The sequence below is a fragment of the Cetorhinus maximus genome, chromosome 21, assembly GCF_964194155.1.
Source record: "Cetorhinus maximus chromosome 21, sCetMax3.hap1.1, whole genome shotgun sequence".
Taxonomy (NCBI): Eukaryota; Metazoa; Chordata; class Chondrichthyes; order Lamniformes; family Cetorhinidae; genus Cetorhinus; species Cetorhinus maximus.
Genome location: NC_135899.1, coordinates 48,358,581 through 48,378,777, shown reverse-complemented (window position 1 = coordinate 48,378,777; position 20,197 = coordinate 48,358,581). Strand labels below are relative to the sequence as shown.

General features: G+C 40.4%; 1 protein-coding gene across 3 annotated transcripts in view; it reads left to right on the top strand.

Annotated features, from left to right (window-relative positions):
- LOC144695866 (protein tyrosine phosphatase type IVA 2-like) overlaps positions 1-20,197 on the top strand; it is a 102,226-nt gene that overhangs the window by 67,916 nt on the left and 14,113 nt on the right. For 2 of the 3 annotated variants that reach the window (XM_078566907.1, XM_078566908.1), the window contains exons 2-3: positions 256-850; positions 8,490-8,582. In XM_078566907.1, the coding sequence (XP_078423033.1) occupies positions 755-850; positions 8,490-8,582 (189 nt within the window). In that variant the 5' untranslated portion in view covers positions 256-754. The remainder of the gene's footprint in view (positions 1-255; positions 851-8,489; positions 8,583-20,197) is intronic. The other variant, XM_078566909.1, reaches the window with a different exon arrangement.

Sequence of the window (20,197 nt, the reverse complement as noted above, 5' to 3'; positions counted from 1 at the left end):
TGTCAATTATGAACAGTAGTGGAATTGGGGTGGGGGGCAAGTAATATACTGTACACAACTGATTGTGAGAGGAATGTGAAGGGCTCTTTTTTTGTGTGTAAAGAGTATTAATGCTTGTATTTACTCAATGCCTTCCTGCATCTACGTTCAAAGCGCTTCACATAGAGTTGCATTTGAAGCGCTTAACTATTATTTTGGTTGTACTCTGTAAAAGTTGTAATCCTTTACTGAGTGATTCCTCCTTTTCTTCAACAGAAATTCAGTGGCATTTCCGGTTGCTCATTTATGGAGTTTCTGAAGGGCAGCAGGGACTATTGCCAGGCACAGCACGGCCGCCTTGCAGACAAGTGAACTCGAGGTCTCTCCTGTCTCAATTACTCCACGAGGAAGCCACCTTAAACGTATAAGTGCCAACAGCAAACTGGGATTCACCTGGACACTGGATTTAAAAATTGGATAGCTTGTGAGAAGCAGAGGACATTTGTTCTTTCGATGACCTAGTCTGGATGGGGTAAATCTGCTCGTGTTTTCTGCAATTGGATGCTTTAAGGAGCACCATTGCATAGAGACACCAACTAAAACGTGCCAGTCTGAATTGGAATTCATATCACCTGTGCTGAGTCCAATTGTGAGAGTGGAGGTTTTAAAAGCACAAGTACCAACAGTGGAAAAAAAACACGTGGTGCTGCTTAGAGTCTCTCCCATTTTTTTTATACAGTTTTTTTTCTGAAGTTGTATAAGTATTACAGCCACAATGAACCGCCCGGCCCCAGTAGAAATCAGCTCTGAGAGTATGAGGTTTCTCATCACACACAACCCAACCGATGCTACCCTCAACAAGTTCACAGAGGTAAAAACAAGCTTATCTTCAGGCCAGCTTTGTAAATAATGTGATCAACATGGAAACTGATGCAATGTTTTCGATGTACTGTGCAATCCTCTCTGGGTCTTTGGTTCAGCTGTGACCCTGAAGGAGCAGATAAAGCCTTAAAAGGAAACAAATGGCACTGTGTGATACTCTTTCACCTTTGGCATTTGAAACTGAGCTCAGATAGAGGAAGAAGGTCTCCTCCACGCATGCCCTCCATCACCCTCACCCCACCCTCCCAACCCAACAGAGGCTAGAGCCCTAAGTAAATATATTTGTGTGTTCCTGGCCAGCACCAGTGGCCAGAAGTCCACAAAACAGAACAGCCTTTCCATTTAACATGCATAGCAACCAATGGGTGGTCTTGTTGAAAGATGACACGTGGATTAAGCATGCATGAATTGAAGTCATCACCATTACGTAGTGGAGGTCTTTCTAGGGTGGCATTGTATTATCATCAGGATCAAATTGCTGGCTGTTTGCTGATGTGTTTTCAGCCTACCCTTAATGTCTGTGGCATGGTGTGCAACACCAACAATGTCTAACTTTGCTTAATTATGAAAAAATAACCCTGCCCCATTCCTGGTCCCTCCAATCTTCTTTTCGAAACACGAATCCCCTGAATATACAGTATTGCAAAAAGAAGCAAAATGGTACAAGAATTTACATTCAAAGGATTAAAGGTCGTATCTAAATTATTAGACACAGCTTAGTAGAAACCCTTAAATTGATTAAGGAGTGGATGTGCTTTTGTTCTAAGTTTCTAATGTAGATAATGATAAGTGGTCAAATGCCACTGAATAATTAGCCTTAAGCAGCTGGTGGAAAAAATTAGCACTCTGAACAATCTATGATCACCTCCTGTTTTTGTATCTAATTACAAGAAAATAGTTCAAACACTTAATCTCTGTAAAGTTCTCACCCTAATGAAGAAGGCAGTGAGAAACCTGCTTCTAAATCTGTTTGCCTGTCTCCCTCCACCTGCTTTCAAGCTCCCTCCTTTCCCCACTATTTATCTCCCTTTCCCCTCCACTTAGTCTATCTCTCCCACACTCTTCTGCCTCTCTGGCCCCCCCCCAACCCAGCCTCTCTGCGCTCCCCTGCCCCCCCCCTAGCCTCTCTGCCCTGTTTTCAGCATGCATAACTGACATTGGTATGTTACATTGTGGCAATTAATTGTGAATCTGCACCCTGCTACTTGCAGTGCAATATGTTGGAGATGCTGTTTTGTTGTAACCATATTATTCTTGACTTCATTTTTTTGACTTTAAGCATCTTAGTGATGCAGAACATTAGCATGTTTATGTTCTTTAAATCCAGCAGCTGACTGGGTAACTAATAATGGGTTTGGAAAGTCAGCACAGTTTCCAATCTACAGAAGTATATGCTATAAAACTGTCAAATTTGGTTCAAATTTACAATCTCACTGAGCAGCTCTAAGGATGTTTGATATTAGAAATGTCACACTTGGCATACATGGCAAGAGTTGTCCTAAGCTTGAAGTTGAATCAAGTATGTTGAGGTGGAGTGAAGGAAGCTTTGCTCTATTTTCAGCTTTTCAAAGTGCTTGAGACTAACTCTTGGTGAGAAATGTTTAACTCCTAAGTGTTACAAACAAGAGTCAGCAGTGAAACATAGGGAGTGACTTGTTCATGTGAGTTAATGGTAAATGTATGATGTTGTTTTGCAGTGGAAATTTCTGCATTTTGATTGCTTTGTCTGTGGTGGCTACAGGAGATCATTTTTATTTAATATAGTTAAAGTGGCATTTAATATGTTTCAGCCAGGAATGCATTCTTGTGATTTCTGCTGCCCTGTTCAGCTGGATGTATTTTGGCAAATTAAGTTTTCCACATACCACACATCTTTTTTTTCTAGGCCTTACTGTTTATTTAGAGTGAATGCCATTTGTCGGCAAATTTAAATATAGGTGTCAAGAATGTTGTACAATTGGTTTATCCACCAAAATATCAAGATAATTAATTGAATGTCCAGTTCAACTTGTAGCAACTATCTGAGCACCATTTCAAATCAGAAATGTAAAGTATGCCTCTGTGCTCTCTCCTCTGCAAACACACTCAAAAGTTTGAAACATTCATTCAGGTTTAATTTCTGTGTCAAAGGTATTTGCATCTTTACTACCAATGTAAGAAGCTCTATTTGAATATATATGGACTGTATGCATATTTTTGGATACCTGAAGGCATCCCTGAATTTGAAGTCTTTATGAAAATTTCTGTTCTAAGTGCACTTCACCTGATGCCCTTTCTTTTGCCAACTGATCTCCTGAGTTAATGCTGGTACTTAATTGAATCTATGATCTAAGTACATCTCAGCATTAAGGCCTGAATTGAAGAACCATTCAAGTGGCATACATCGGAATTTTTTATCAAATGAATGGTTGCTTTGTGTTTTTTTTTAGTCACCTGACAGTGCATTTTCCCCATTAAAGGCATTTTTGCACAGTGCCACTACACCTGATGAACGTTCCCCTCAAATATTGAACCTGCTTAAAAATAGCATAGTAATCGTATATAAAGGTTTCAACCACCTTTTTTCTGGATGAAGGAAGAGGTTTTGTGTTTAATGGGTTTGGTTTGTACAAATTAGGTTTGAAAAGTACAGTTGATGGGAGGAGCAAATGGATTGCACAGGAGCACCAATACCATCCACAGAAAGCACTTTTTCATTTCACTGCCTTGCTAATCTCAACCATAATACTACACTGCCAAGTCTCCCTTTTTCCTGAGCTGAGGTTTCTCCCCCACTGTGGTTGACAGGGCCCTCAACTGTGTCTGACCTATCTCCCACACTTCAGCCCTCATCCCTACCCCCCCCCACCTCCCCCGAAACATGATAGGGTTCCCCTTATCCTCACTCTTCACCCCACCAGCTGCTGCATTCAAAGGAACATCCTCCACCATTTCCTCCAACTCCACCATGGTGCCACCACCAAACATGTCTTCCCCTCACCTCCCCTGTCAGCATTCCGTAGAGACCGTTTCCCCCCTGGGCACACTGGTCCACTCCTTTATCACTGCCAACACCTCATCCCCTTCCTCTGGCACCTTCCCATGCAATCGCAGGAACTGTAACACCTGCCTCTTTATCCCTCCCTCCTCACCGTCCAAGGCCCAAAACACTCCTTCCAGCTGAAGCAGCAATTCACTTGTACTTTGTTCAATTTAGTCTACGGTATTCGCTGCTCACAATGAGGTCGTCTCTACATTGGGGCGACCAAGCGCAGACTGAGTGACCACTTTGCGGAACACCTTCGCTCAGTCCACAATCATGACTTTTGATCTTCCTGTCACTTGCCTTTTCAATTCACCATCTTGCTCTCATGCCCACATTTCTGTCTTTGGTCTACTACTACATTCCAGTGAAGCCCAGTGCAAACTTGAGGAACAACCCTTTATCTTCCGATTAGGCACTTTGAAGCCTTCTGGACTTAATATTGGGTTCAACAACTTCAGACCATGAACTCTGTCCTCCATTTTGATTTTTTTTCCCCAACCACCCCCCACACCCCTGCACAGAGCCAGTCTGTAACTTGCTCTTAAGTTTTGCTTTCAGAGAGCACTGACCCTTGTTCTGCTATTAACAAGCAGTGCCACTACACCTGATGAACGTAGGGAGAAAGAAAATGCAAAAAGAGGAAATCCTGAGCTAACAACTCGTCCAAAACTCAATTCTCGTCCTTTTTATAGCAGAACCTTCCAGGAGCAGTCCTACCTACCCAGCAGTAACCTAGCAAATACCCCAGATGAAGAACATGGTCATCTTCGCCTCGAAGGACGAACAAGAAATTATTCTGTCGATGGTGGTGAGACTACCAGGATAAAACATCATCGGCTGAAATTAACCCTAGAAAAGAGCAACATGATACCATTTGTCTCGGGCAGAATTAATACAAAGTTCACTGGAAACAGCAGCAATTTTTACACTTTAGACTTGTTGCTGCCTTTTTTTTAAAAGGCTGCCTTATCACTGAGACATGAGTTTGTATCTCCTCAGGCCATAAAATTACAATGGAAAATGAATGGTAATTTCCCAGGCAGTACCTACCTGACCTTTATGCCACAATTAACACCTGCCTTAGTCTTTAACAGTATCATTACCACTCCCTTTGTCATGTGTCCATCACATCTTTGTCAATATCTCCTGAGCTCTCACCTATCCCTGACCTCTATTTTGCTCCAGCCCCTTCTTCAACTGTATAAAACCCGTTACATTTCTACCTACAGCTCTGAAGAGTCATACTGACTTGAAATGTTAATTCTGTTTCTCCCTCCACAGATGCTGCCAGACTTGCTGAGTTTTTGTCAGCATTTTCTGTTTTTATTTCAGATCTCCAGCATCTACAGTCTTTTGCTTTTACTACACAGTGGCTTCCTCACAATAAGGGACTGAATTAACCAAGCTGCATTTGTATGCCAAAAAACAAAATACAGCAGACACTAGAAATATTCAATAAAAACATATATTTCTGGAAATATTCACCGACACAGGTAACATTTGGAGAAAGAAAGCTAGGATTACGTTTCAGTTTGATGAGCTTTTGTTGGAACCAGTTCTGAAGACAGGTCACTAGCCTGAAATATTAACCCTACTTTTGAATATAAATGTAACCTGGCCTGCTGAGTGTTTCTAGCATTTTCTGTTTTAATAATCGCACACTTCATAAATAGTCAGCTTCAAAACGCTATTGCAAATGTCTGGGAAATTACCATTCATTTCCCATTGCAATTTTATGGCCTGAGGAGATACAAACTCATGTCTCAGTAATAAGGCATCCTTCTTAAAAAAAAAAGCTGCAACAAGTCTAAAGCATAAAAATTACTGCTGTTTCCAGTGAACTTTGTATTAATTCTGCCTGAGACAAACGGTATCATATTGCTCTTTCCCAGGGCTAATTTTAGCTGATGATGTCTTATCCTGGTAGCCTGACCAACATCGACAGAATAATTTCTTGTTCGTCCTTCGAGGCGAAGATGACCATGTTCTTCATCTGGGGTATTTGCTAGTTTTTCTGCTGGGTAAGTAGGTCTTCTCCTGGAAGGTTCTGCCACAAAAAGGACAGAGAATTGAGTTTTGGACGAGTTGTTAGCTCAGGGTTTCCTCTCTTTGCATTTTCTTTCTGCCTCTGATATGCACTTGCTTTGAAGGAGACTGCATGGTTTTTTTTATCTAATTGCGCCAGTTGCAACGATCCTGGGATAAGCTTGCCCAGAACTCTCAGTGGATATGAAAGCTCCTAAGTAAAGCCTTAGTGTGTCCTTGTAGCACTTCCTTTGGCCGCCATGAGAGTGCACCCCAGCCTTGAGCTCTCCATAGATTTGTTGTGATAAGCAAATGTCAGGCATTCTGGCTATGTCCAACTCAGTTGTGACTGTCTCAATATATTGTGGCATGTCAACTCAATGAGTATCTTAGTATCTGGTACTTTGTCCTGCCATCTGAGCTTCTGAAGCCAGCGCAAGTACAAGCAGTTGAGCTTCTTGGCATGACTCTGGCACACAATCCCAAGTCTCACATGTGTAAAGCAGTGGGCAGGACTATTGCTCCACAGACTTTCAGTTTGATAGGCAGACTTATCCTCTTCATTGCCAGACTGATGTTCAAAGTCTGCCCAAGGCTACACTTGCTTTGGCAATTTTTGCATGTCTTGTCATCAATAAAGACAGCTTGAGAAAGTGTGCTGCCAAGATAATTGAACTTATTCACTGCTGACGGGTTCTGGCCATGGACTGAAACCTTGTGCTGGAGATGGGGCTTCCCTAGAGCAAGATGGTCCATTACTTCAGTTTTTTTCATGCTGATCAAAGGCCAAAGTTCTCACATGCATTGGAGAGGAAGTCCATGTTACATTGCAATACCAGCTCTGAACCAGTAGCTAGTACACAGTCATCGGCAAACAAGAAATCATGAAGTATGTCCTCAGAGACCTTGATCTCTGCCAGAATCGTCTTCGATTGGGCAGCTTCCTGTCCATGAGATATCTGATTTTGATGCCAGGATCATCATTGTGGAAAGTGTCAGAGAGCATGGTGGAGAAAAACATGCTAACAGAACACGGCAGAATAATCCAATGGTCTGAAATACGTACACCAATCTTAAGTTCTTTTGATGGAGTTGACTGGCAAACCTGTTAAATGGTCACATGGTTATCTTAGTGGTGAAGCGATTCAATGAAAGCAAATGACAACACAAAGCTTTAAAAGAAGTTTTATTATGGCGCAGTAGTAATGCCTATCGGATACCATGTTCAAACTCTTAAAACTTTAAATGCACTTTCGTCAAATGACTTTGTGAATTCTTTGAATTACGGAAATTCCACTGAGTTACAGTAATTATTTGATTTGCATCAAGCCCACATGCAGTAGAAACAATCAAACTACAGTCAAGCCTGCAGGACTCTACTTCTAATTGCCACTATACTATCCGCACTTGGTTGCTAACACAGTGAATGACTTAGTTGAAACTGCAACAATATCCATTTCTTCTACCCAAAAGGTTTTCACTTGTCCAATGAACCTAATAAAATTCAACTTGGAAGTAAAATTTGCCATCAGTATTGGCAAATTAAAATTTCTCAAAAATTGAAGGGAAAAACATCAAGCTTCAGATTTGTGCAGTTCTTAGTGAAGTAAATTCTCTATTGGCCTTCCCTGTACATTAGTAAATTTAAGACTTAAACTTTATTTTTGCTTTTTTCAGTTTTTCCCTATTTTACATTGTTTTTTTTTAAGTTTTTAATCAAACAGAAATAAACTTCAGTTTAATGAAAATGCAAGATGGTTTAAAGTAGACCCTACAATTTTTTTTTTAAAAATCAGCCCCAAAATCCTAAGCATAAGTGAGCCTTTGTGTTATTGATCGCATTCCTGCCTCTAAGTTAAAAGTTGCAGTGTTTGAACTTTCCTGAGGACAGTCATGGTACAGAAACCATACCAAAGTTACAGCTCTGGACTGACATCCAACCAGTTACTCGGTCTGCCACCCCATACCCTGCCAAATATCATGTGGAAGTCTCCCACAGTATAAGACTGACCACCCTATCATCTGGTATAAATATGGTTACGACCATGGAAGGAGCGTTCACACATCATAGGATGTCAGACTGTTTATCAGTTTGTGAATCCTGCCACTACTTTGCACTTTTGTCAATGGGAAGAGTGTGAAGTCACACAAACAAAGTAACCCGAACAGCACATGTAGTCACATAGCGACATAGCCTAAGTAAAGGAGGAAATGATAATGAAAGTTCGTATGCAAACTTAAATGATTAGCTGTGAAATGTGGAGAACTTCTTTTGAAGAAAGAGTGTTATTATCCCTTTGAACAGATCTCTCTCTTTGACATCTGAAAACTTCAAGTAGTATGTGAGAGTGTCCACTTCAATTATCAAACAGCCATCACTCCCCATTGTGGACTGCATTCTGACGTTGCCTTTGTCCTATTGCCCACAGTTGCCTGTCCCCTCTGACAAAACAGGGGTATGTATAAATTGAGACCACTTCCATTTACCATTGAAGTCGACCAATGAGGGAAAGCAGAAACAGAAAAAAATCTTTCCCAAGAACAATTTTTTTTTAATGTGAACTATTGTACCTTCCAGGAGCTCAAAAAGTATGGTGTTACCACACTAGTTCGAGTTTGTGAAGCCACCTATGACAAGGCTCCTGTTGAAAAAGAAGGCATCCAGGTTTTGGTGAGTAGCTGTTTATTACAAATAGAAATGCTCCAGATTTTGGAGATGATCTGACAGTACAATCCCTTGGAACTGTAGGATGTGGGTTTTGTCTGTTATTTGAGTTTCCATTGAAAGAATCTTGAAAAGCCATTGAGCAAACCCAGAAGAAATCGTGGATTGTGAAAAAGTCATTTGGTCCATCCAGTTCATCTTTATGGTATCCCTATAGAAGGACATGCCCTGCTGGGAGTTGTCCTTGCTGCTGCTGGCTGGTTGCAGAATTATAGACAGTTCGAAATGATGCACTTACCCTATGATTATTTTTTATTTTAAAAAAAGGCTGAAATGTGTATGATGGGCAAGGGGTCAAAGTTGGATAGATTTGACAAAATTTGAGGTTTCATTCACTTGATGATAGCACAGGGGTATCTAAGCCCCTGACTTTATGGGCTGTACAGGTGTGTATTATCGAACTGCTAGGGTCACAAATGAAGTCTTCAACTTCCTGAGATTAACCAGATCTTGGTGCTTTGCTTAGGGTTCATCATCAGTGAGACATCAGGGGTGGAAAACAAACTTTTCCAAACTTCCAGGCCCCTAAAATTCAAATGGGACAAACTAGCAGATAAGAAATGGAAGCATTGAATAGGATTCAGTTGACCAGTCTTCAGTGGCTAGATTGTGAGGGCTTTACAATTGCAGGTTCAGTATACCTGATAGAAAATACAATGATTTCAGGAAGAGATCAAAATCTCATTCTGAAAACCGATGCTGTCAGCCCTCATCCAATCCCTCAGTCTATCTCAAATCTTCCAATGGATGTTTTTTCCCCTAGAAGAAATATAACTTTTTTAAGAGTTGACTATGTCTTGCATAGAGGGTAGAACATCAAGGGGAATCTGATGATTTGATAAGTTTCTTCAACTTTTTTCATGTGCTTTATTAGCACTTTTCATCCCCGTTGGGTGCCTGAAAGTGGTCTATTAATCTGTCTGTCCCTCTATCTTTTTTCCTCCTCTCTTTCTCTATTTTAAATGTGAATATTATATATACAGGTTCATAAGTTTTCTTCAGTTAACCAAGCAGCAGTTGCTATGACTTGAACTGTGGTTGTATCGGATTTGACTTTGTTACCTGGAAATAGCGCGCCCAAGATCTGTTACAAATCGAATACCGCTCGATCAGCATTATCATGCAAGTATTATGTTGGGAGACTGTAAATCATTCTGTATCCTTCAGGATATTGCTGTTGCACTGGTGATGTGACATGTTCTCTATCTGCTAGGAGGTAACCAAAGTTGTTGAATGAACTACTGTGGAATATTCAACTGTGACTTTCCAGCAGTTACCACTGAGAAGTCCATGAACTTAGTTCCTACTATTGCACTAAAACAAATTTACCAGCTTTCTTATCATGGAGTGATCACTGCAGCTTGCTTTTGGTGAATTCAGATGAATGTGGTGGTTCGGCCTGAACTGGCTTTGCCCAGCAACTTTTTATTGAAGGCCATAACTTGCCACTATCTGGAGTGCCGCAACACAGTGACTGTACAAGTCTGTTCCTCATCTACACAGCGGGGAGCTCCTAGTTACATTGATGGCACTGGGCAATTGTTCAGGTGCTTTTCTGTAGACAGGGGAAACTAGCTTTATATTGTGGTATTATTTAGGCACCTTTCACTAGCTGTATGGAAGGTAGAGCAGCCCTGACTTCTCAAAACATTCTCCTAACTGGAGCAAAAGAGAAGAAACAGCATTAAATCTTCAATTGATGAGCATCCTGCAATGAAATGAACTGCAAATAGTGGGCCAGAATTGCTTAGGAAGCAAAGTTTGCCTATGGCCAAAAGTGAGAAAATGTTAGGTATTAATGGACTCTTGGATCATGCGATGACTGTCACTGAACCAGACTGAAATCTACCAAATCTATTTAGTTGCAGTCAAATGGTATTTTTACCAACACTTTCTGAAGCCCTTGGTAATTTAGTATTACCTTGAGAAATGTCAACTTCGGCTCTCTTTGCCTCTGAGTCAGAAGCTCGTGATCATTACACCACAGGTGGAGGTCATTGGGTCTGTGCTGACTCTCTGGAGCTCTAACCCTGTAGCACTATAAGTTTATTTCCCTCCAGTGCCCATCCAATTTCCTTTTGAGATCATTTGATTGTTTCTGCTTCCACCACCCTCGTAGACAGTGTGTTCCAGGTCATTACCATTTATCTCATAAAAAGGTTCTTCCTCTCATCCCCACTGCGTGTCTTGCCCAAAATCTTAAATCTGAGCCCTGTAGTTCTTGTACCATCAGTTAATGGGAACCACTTTTCTTTATCTTCCATATCTAAACCTGTCATAATCTTGTACATCCCTACAAAATTCCCCCTCAATCTCCTTTGTTCCAAGGAGAACAACCCCACCTTTTCTAACCTAACCTTGTAGCTAAAATTCTTCAGCCCTGGAACCATTATGGTAAATCTCCTCTGCACCTTCTCAAGGACCCTCACATCCTTCCTAAAGTGTGGTAACCAGAACTGGATGCAATACTCTAGGTGTGGCCTATCCAGCTGCTTTTGCACTTGATACATCCAAGAAGTCCAAGATCCCATATGCTTTGCTAACTGCACTCTCAATGTCCTGTCACCTTCAAGCATTTATGCACATGAACCCCCCCCCAGGCCCTTCTGTCCCTGCACACTCTTTAGAACTGTGCCATTTACTCTTTACTGCTTCTATCCTTTCTGCCAAAATGTATCACCCCACACATCTCTCAATATTAAATTCCATCTGTTACTTGACTGTCCATTCTTCTAGCCTATCTGTTTCCTCTTTCAGTCACTTATATCATTCTCGCTGTCTGTTACACCTCTTAAGTTTGATATCATCATCAAGTTTTGCAAATTTATTCTGTATTCCAATATCCAAGCTATTTATATACATCAAAAAAAGCAGTGATCCCAACACTAAACCTGATAAACACCACTGTCTACCATCCTCCAGTCTGAAAACAACCATTTACCAAGACATTCTGTTTTCTGTTATTAAGCCAATCTATTTTTATCCTAGCTGGCACTGACCCTCCTATTCCATGAGCTTCAGTTTTGTTAACCAGTCTTTTATGGTACTTTGTCAAATGCTTTCTTAAAATCTAAATAGACAATATCCATTTCTTTCCCTTCATCAACCTTGTCTGTTACTTCATCAAAAAATTCAATTAGATTAGTCAAACATCATCTGACTTTTACAAATCTGTGTTGGCTACCCTTAATTAACTCAAACCTCTCCAACTGCCTGTTGATTTTATTTCCTTGATTATTGTTTCTAACACCTTAACCCACCACTGATATTAAACTGACCAGCCTCAAATGACTAGGAATGTCCCCACACCCTTTCTTGAATCAGGATGTCGCATTTGCCACTCTCCAATTCTCTAGCACCTCCCTGGTACGTAGGAAAATTTGGAAGATAATGGCATGCCCGTTCTACTGTCTCCACTCCCAGATCCTTTAGCAACTTGGCTCGCAAGCTATCCAGGCCAGACAAGTTGCTACCCTAAGTAGAGCTAGCCTTTCCATACACCCTATCAATTTTCACCTTATTCAACCCATCCTTTACCATCTGCTTCTACCAATATGTTGTCAATGTCCTTTTTGTTAGTAAATACTGATACAAAGTACTCATGAAGTATTCTAGCCTTGCCCTGTGACCCTAAGCACATATCACCGTCTTTGTCCCTATTAGGCCTCACACCACATCTTACTACGTACTTACTGTTTACAGGTCAGTGGAAGGTTTTGGTTTCTCTTCTATGCCAATTGCCATTCTATTCTCATTGTCTCTCTTGCTGGTCTCGTTTTACTCTTTTATTCCCTTCACCTTAATTGTATTCGGTCTGGCTCTCATTTGAATAATTCACCTTAAAATGCATCATACACCACTTCTTTGTTTCTTCATATTCTGTATCTCCCTTGCCATCCAAAGAGCCCGAGCTTTGGTTCCCTTATCTTTTGCCCTTGTTGCAATGTACCTAGCTTGCACCTGAAACATCTCTTTTTAAAGATCACCCATTTTCCTATTAGTTTTTCCTGTCAATCTTTTGTTCCATTTTACCCTGGCTCAGTTCACCCCCTCCCTCATCCCATTGAAGTTAACCCTCTTCCAATTTAGAAGTTCCATTTTAGATTGTTCTTTGCTTTGCTCCACTACTAATCTAAACCGTGATGATACAATGTTCACTCTTAACCAAATGTTCTACCAGACATTTGGTCCACTTGGCCCACCTCATTCCTTCACGCCACATCCAACAATGCCTCCTTCCTAGTTGGATCGAGAACATACTGGTCAAGGAAGCTCTCCTAAACACATTTCATAAATTCCTTCCCCTCCTCACCCTTAACTCTAACATTATCCCAGTCGATATTTGGGTAATTCAATTCTGCCAACATTACCACTCTATAGTTCTTGCACACCTCTGTAATTTCTCTAGATTTGCTTCTCTATCTCTCACCCTCAATATTTGGATGCCTGTAGAATGTTCCCAGGAGCGTGATAATATTTGTCTTCTTCAAGTCTAACCAAATGGATTCTCTCCTTTTTTCCTTCTCTATCTTTTATAAACATTTTGTATCTGAGAATATCAAGTGCCAAGTCCTCGCCTCCTTTAAGCCATGTTTCTGTTGTTACCACTGCATCATATTCCCACACAGCTATATGTGCTTGTAGCTCACCAACGTTATTCACCATTCTGTGTTTGCATACAAGCATCGTAAAGCTGTATTTGCATTCCTCATAGTCCTCAGTTTGTTCCTATCCGATATGATATTACTTCTTTCTCTCGTTCTATCCAACACACCCACTTGTTTATGCATCGTATTCTTCTTTTCTACTTCTGTATGCTGGTGCCTGTTCCCCTGCCAGTTGAGTTTAAACCCTCCCTAACCACACCAGCAAACCTCCCTGCAAGGACATTGCCCCTTCTGGTGCAATCCACCCCTTTTCAATAGGTGCCTCCTGCCCCCAGAACACCCCAATGTTTTATGAATCTGAAGCCCTCCCTCCTGTACAAATGTAAATGATTTCCTTTTCCTTTTAATGCCACTTCTTAGCTTTGAGTTCTTTTGAGGACAGGGAATGGTGATGTTTTACTGTTAGCCTTAAACACTGCGCTCCTGGAAATTAATCCAGTTGCCCTATGTTAATCTGGTTAGGTATTCCAGAAACCAGATAGATGAATGGATATTTCTGTAATTGATAACCTATGTATATTCCTGGAAAGCACTGTTTGTCAGTTGTTAGATCTCTGAGCTGTGACAAACAATCTGCTGCTGTTAAATTTCAGTTCCCTTATCTCTATTCCTCTTGTATTTATGGGCTATCATCCAAATGATTGGCAATTAACAAAAAGCATGTTAGTATATGGCAAACCACAGTATGCCTAACAACTAAACAGCTAGCTGTTCTGCAAGCTGTATATAGTGAAGGTTAGATACTAAATTACATTGCATTCTCATTTTAAGATAAGAATGTCTGATACTTGGAGGTCAGGCAAAACAAATGAGTAATTTTTTTCAGTGCAGCTTTGATGCAGCTAACATATTCATACTTGAACTGGAAGGAACAGCTACTGCAAGTTTCACCAGACAGCCTCTTTTACTTGCATCCTCCATGAACAAATTTAGGCAAGCTATACCAATACTGCTATGAATATGGCTAGCCTACTACTTGACTGACTCAGCTGCAGCATTTCATGGGTTTTCAATAGTGGCAACAAGTAAGACAATACATTGACCTACAACAAGGCAGGTGCATAAAATAAAAATGAAGCTTTTCAGATCTCCTAATTAAGAATTTCACTGTATCAGACATGGTGTTAATGGGAGGCAAAGGCAATTGAAACACTTGTTGCTCCACTGATATCTGGAGACCAAGGCTGTGATTGCCATTCCAGTCAGTAGTAGTACAGTTGAAAAGATGGCATTAGGACACATCAGTTATAAGCAAAGGAACATGTAGCATTAGTTTAACAGAGGGAATACCAGGTTTTGCTGATGACAATTGCAAAGGACAGGGCTATGTAGTTCTCTTCCAATTAGTAAACAAGAACTTGAAGAACTGAGCTTGACAGCGGATGAGTGCTTCAAATAGAGATTGGATATTTAGCTACTGTTTGCTCAAATGATACTCCAGATTATGATGAGAAAGACTAGATTATTGCTTCTATTCAGCTATTGTTGTTTCTAATTGAAGTATATTAAATTAGTAGTTCTGTATACACAACGGTTTCCCAATGTTGTTGAGACAGTGAATAGTCAAACTACGCAGACCAGAAAGGTCCCACGTTAAATCCCATACTGTGCTGTCACGTGGTCAACCAGGGCAATGAGTGAGAAACTACTATTGCCTGAACACCACTGGATTGGTGGAGCACTTCAACTAGCAACTGGGGCAAGAACTGCAATGCATTTCCTGTTCAAAGTTGGGGAAGCCCTTTTTCCCAACTCCCTGCCTGACTATTAGAATGTTGACTGTTCGGAAGTTGCTATATTTTGAGACTTTTAATTGCAACTATGGGATAGTTAATGTTTTAAAATGGGTGTGATCTCTGTTTTGAGATGGAATAGACAATTAAAAAATTACATCACCCAGCCAATTTTTTTACTCTACACCTGTGAAGTGTACTTTCTAATGCTTAAACCTTCTGGAACTGGAAGTATTTTATTCATGCAATTGTAATGACTGAGATCTCAGATAACCTGAACTGATACTCATGAGAATTGATACGTTTTGATTCCTTTTAGTTAAAGCAAATGGGGGTGGGGAAGGGAGTCCTCTTTAAATGGTTAATTTTTGGAACATGCCTTATTGCCTGTCAAGTTGGAGCAAAATTAAAATATTAAGCAACATTGATTCTCTAGGATTACATCAGTGATGTTTCAATGTTACTGAACTCTTACCTGAAGTGGTCCTGTGGTGGTTGGCATTATGGAATCTGCCCTGCTTGCATCATGGGAAAAATCCAGACAACTGCTGGAAATGGAGAAACAGCCAGCCATCTCTGACCATGGGCCTTTTCTAATCAAAGAGTCTGAACAAGTAGCAGCACTCAAATGCTATTGGCCAGAGAACTGTTAATCCAAGCCTTGCGACCACTGACTCAACATTTGTGGTATTTCTTTCTCCAGCGATGCCTTAGAAAACTGCTTCATGGGGTGATTTTATGATTGTTGCATCAACAACACAGCCACTCTATCATTCCCATTACAGTGCTGAAGTTGGGGTTGCTGGCAGTAACATAACAAATATAAAAAAGTAATTGAATATCCCACTGTTTTGACTGAGTTTTGGCCATTCAGGTAAGAATTTAATGTTTCAGCACCTGTTGACCTAATTGTTTTTAAAAATTCTTATCTTGCTGTAGGATTGGATAGATGCTGATTTAGATTCATTCTTCTCCAGAGTAAGAGTGATTTCCACTGTCCTCTTGTGGGGCGGTTCCAATTTGAACCCAGACTCCATCCTCTATTTGAAGAAACAAGTCAAAGCAAAAAAACAAAAATCAACAAACACTTTTTTAATGACAGCAATGTCAGTTGAAGGACTGTGTAGTTGTTTGTGAGGAGTGTGGCAACAGAATAAAAATAATAGGCAATAAATTGTACTGAAACTTGAAGCTCCTGTGGGGAGGATGAGTCAGAAGTTATGCTGTTGTAAGTGAATGCAGGGACAAAGAAAATGGGGATGGGTAATCATTGCCACAGATTATTTGGGAAGAGGTTTGAGGGAGGCATGCTCAGACAGTGAAGTAAGTGGTTTGATTTGGGTCCTGAAAAATATAGTGTTTTCCTTACCAATTTTGTGTAAGTAGATAAATTTATACCCTCACGTATCTCAAAAATAAATCAATAAGTTGACAGGGGAAAAGGCACTTCATTTGCTGCTACAGCAGACAATTGACTTTCTGCAAGGGTAATCTCGGGTGTGCTTCTGTCATTTTTACCTCTCTCGCCCCTCTACTAGGAGAAGCAGCTGTGGTTCAAAGTACTTCTGCCTTTCAAAAATTACTTACCTATGATATCAAACGGACAACACACACCCCATGCTGTATTAAGTTTAAACATTTTCTTGTAAACAAGTTTTCAAAGACTTTGGGAGGATTTCCATTTGTCCCTCTATAATTGGTAGCTTTTGCTCATCGTTTCATTGTTGTCATAAACCTTTAAAAAATTTTATGCTGGCAGTTTAAGTACTTTTGCCCACTCTTGCTGTGTCCCCTACTTGCTGAGTTTGATTTGCAATTTCAGGAATATGAAATTCATGCTGAACATGTGTAAGTGTGACAGGTTTGCAGATATATCTGTGCTGTACACTGTTAGGCTGTCAGACACCTTTCAAGATTCTTCAGTGTGTGTCACTGCTGTGAAAGGCTGCTGGGTGGAATTGGGTCCAGAATGCCCTTCTGAAGTGGAGGAATATGACAAGTTTGTAAGGAATCAGAGTGCAGTGTTACTAATTGGTTCAGTTGTGGGGCGCGAGTTGATGGGGTGAGCAGGCAGTGGTAGTATTTTCTTTAACCCACTGAAGATAGGCACATACTGTTCATGCCCCTCCTCCTTCCTTTTCATGTACCCCAGTTACTTGCATACATAAATCTCCTACAAGGGCAACAGCATTTTTCCTTTATCCTTTTTAGAGTATACACTCTTAGAACAAGGAACAGGATCTACTCCACCTCCAAACATATCAAACTTCCCACTATTTGTTTTTAATCATTTTGATTCACTGGCTGTTAGAGTTCTAACATATATAAAAGAAATGCAGCCAATGTAATTGTTTTGTATACATTGTAGAACAGAAAGATTAAACTATGTTGAAATTCAAAGTGGAAAGTTAGCTTTTGGTATAACATTTTCATTTATTTAAGCAGCCGTGAATATTCTAGCTTACATTGTTTTTCAGTGAACTTGTGGGGGGAGGGGGGAATCCATTTTCCATTTGTTTCATGGGTTAAACCTACAAATACATTCCTTGGGGAATTTGTTCACCATCATTTTCCAACAATATGCAGGATTGGAGAAAAGTGAAATTTTTTTAAACAAAATGCTGGCATACTCGAGCCAATTAGAAAGATTTAAAAAATCTTTTAAGCTGCTATCTTGGACTCTTTCCAACCTCCCAAATATGTGCATGCTGGGAATTGTAGGCAGCTACTTTATTGAGTCTCTTCAGTTGACCATGATTCCTTATAAACAACCCTCAAATTTGTGCCTCAGGCTTCATCATAAACATCCCAAATATTATTGTATGTACAAGTCTAATAATTTTCTTGTGAATTTTTAATTGTATGTTACATTATTTTCTAGTACTAAATTTTTGTGCACTGAGTTGAAGATTGTGACCTAAAGGATTCTTGAAAAATATTTGAAAAGTGATTTGATTTTCTTTCTTTTTAATTGGCACACTTTACTGACTGCTCTTGGATTTTGTTATTTTTATATGCCCTTGTAATTTTTCATTGAAATTTGTGTACCCACAGTTCTTTTTTTAGGCTTTATCCAGGTATTTTATGCTGAGCACGAAAGGCCATTCCCAGCAACAAGCTCACACTCAATAAAACCATGTGAATTTATACTGTTTTGAATAGAACCAAATGAACTAAATTTAACAAATCAGCTCCTATAAGAAACACAATCCAGTAATGTAGCATCACCCAGGGATCAAATGCAATCTCCTGTTACTGTAGTTAGTCAGCTGAATTGTCTTGAATCTCGAGTTGTTGTTTTTGGGTTGCAAAAGAATAAACTCTGTCAAAGGACATGATTTCAGCTACAAATTAAGTTTAATAAAAACTTAAGCAGCAAATTTCACTTGGTTTCAGAATTTCTAACTGCTCAAATACAAAAATAGAACCGAACTCTTAAAACTAAATCCAGGTGAGTGCCTGTGTTATAGAATTTGCAGGTGAGATTTTGTCTAAGCACCAAATGAGTCTTCAGGTATTTGTCTCTCGATGATCTTGGAAAAGCTGTCTAATATATCTTTAAAATTTACAAGCTGATGGCCAATGAGCTGTCCAGGTGGAGTTCAAAGCTTCATCCCCCACTCCCTGCTTTTCCAGTCAACCAAACTGACAGTCAGCCAAATTTAATAAATTGATAGCAATGCAGGTGGCTGTCAGCAAAAGTTACGAATGAGATCAATGCCATAACTTAGCAATTGAGAAAGAAAATCAAGGCCAGCCAGTGTCATGACAGGCATATGGGCTGCATAGTTGTTGTTTTTTTCTTCAGGCAGTTTCTAGTGACAGTTATAGAATGTGGTGTCTGCTTCACCCAGGGATGCTTGGCCAACAATAACACAAAACTCGTTGACAATCTGTGAGGGAATCTATCTTTTAAACATGCTCTGTGTGTTTTTGGGCAGAGGCCGAGGACTACAATTCCTGGCACGTCTGGGATTCCAGCACAGAGCATGGCAGGGGGATAGGCTGTGCAACCATGTGACCTGGGGTGCGGCACGAATTTGTGACCACGGGACTGTCTGTGACGCGTACATAAACAAGCCCTCATGACAAGGTTAGCCCAGAGCTGAAGAGGCAGCAGCTGAAGTGCTGTCATTAGCTCTGTGCAACTGGGGCTCAGAGAAGCCCATAGGGAGCTGCAGCTCAGAGAAGCCTGTAGTGAGCTGGGGCTCAGAAGCCCTGGAGCAGTTGTCAGCTTGGTGGAGCAGTTGTCAGCTCGGTGAAGCTGTCTGTTCCATGAAACTGGCAGTGGTGAGAAGCTCGTGGTGAGCAGTGGTTGTCTGCTCCATACAGCTCAATAGCTGCAATCATGTGGGTGGATAGATGCTGGAGTACAACCTGGCCAGCCCAGTGGGACACAGTCTTGGATGAAGGGATTGAGCAGTTTCCAGGTGAACAGTTGTTGTGGCAATTTGAGCTGGAGTCCGGTTGCCTGATCACAACTTGCAGGCTGAAGAAACAGGAGGACTTCCAGGCTGAGTTGGAGCTGCTGTTGCGGGAAATCAGGAGCTGGCTCGAAGACTGAATGGCCTACTCCTGCTCCTAAGTCCTGTGTTGTCCCTATGTATATCCTCAAAAGAGAGGAGCTGAAATCCCTCTTGAGGACGATTGAGTTTAAAGGATTTTTGTGATCAAAATGATCACTGACGTCTGGGTGGGTTGTTGAAAATCTTGGAGGGCCTGTGTTGGTTGTGTCTGTAATTTGATTTGCGGTTTGTGTTCGACCACAGTTTGCTTGTTAATTCATGTTTCCTTGTTAATTCTGCATATTGGACTATAAGGTAGGTAGTGCCTTATTTGCTTTGTTGACTCTTGTATAGTAAAATTTCTTCTGTTTGTTTAAAGCCATCGAATCTTGTGGCTTAGTAAGCTCTTAGTAAGTAACTGAGACTTCAAATTTCGTCTTCTTTACAACAAAAGTTATTGACTCCTAACCAGATTGTAACACATCACATTTAATTGATATTAAAAAAATATACAGAAATATCAGGATTTGCATTAATAGAATTCCTTTTGGTCACAACTATTTTGATCTATCTGATAGACTCCACCTGTTTGGGTTCAAATTTGAGCAACATAAAATTTCAGCAATTGGGTGCATATTTGACACAATTTGCCTTTA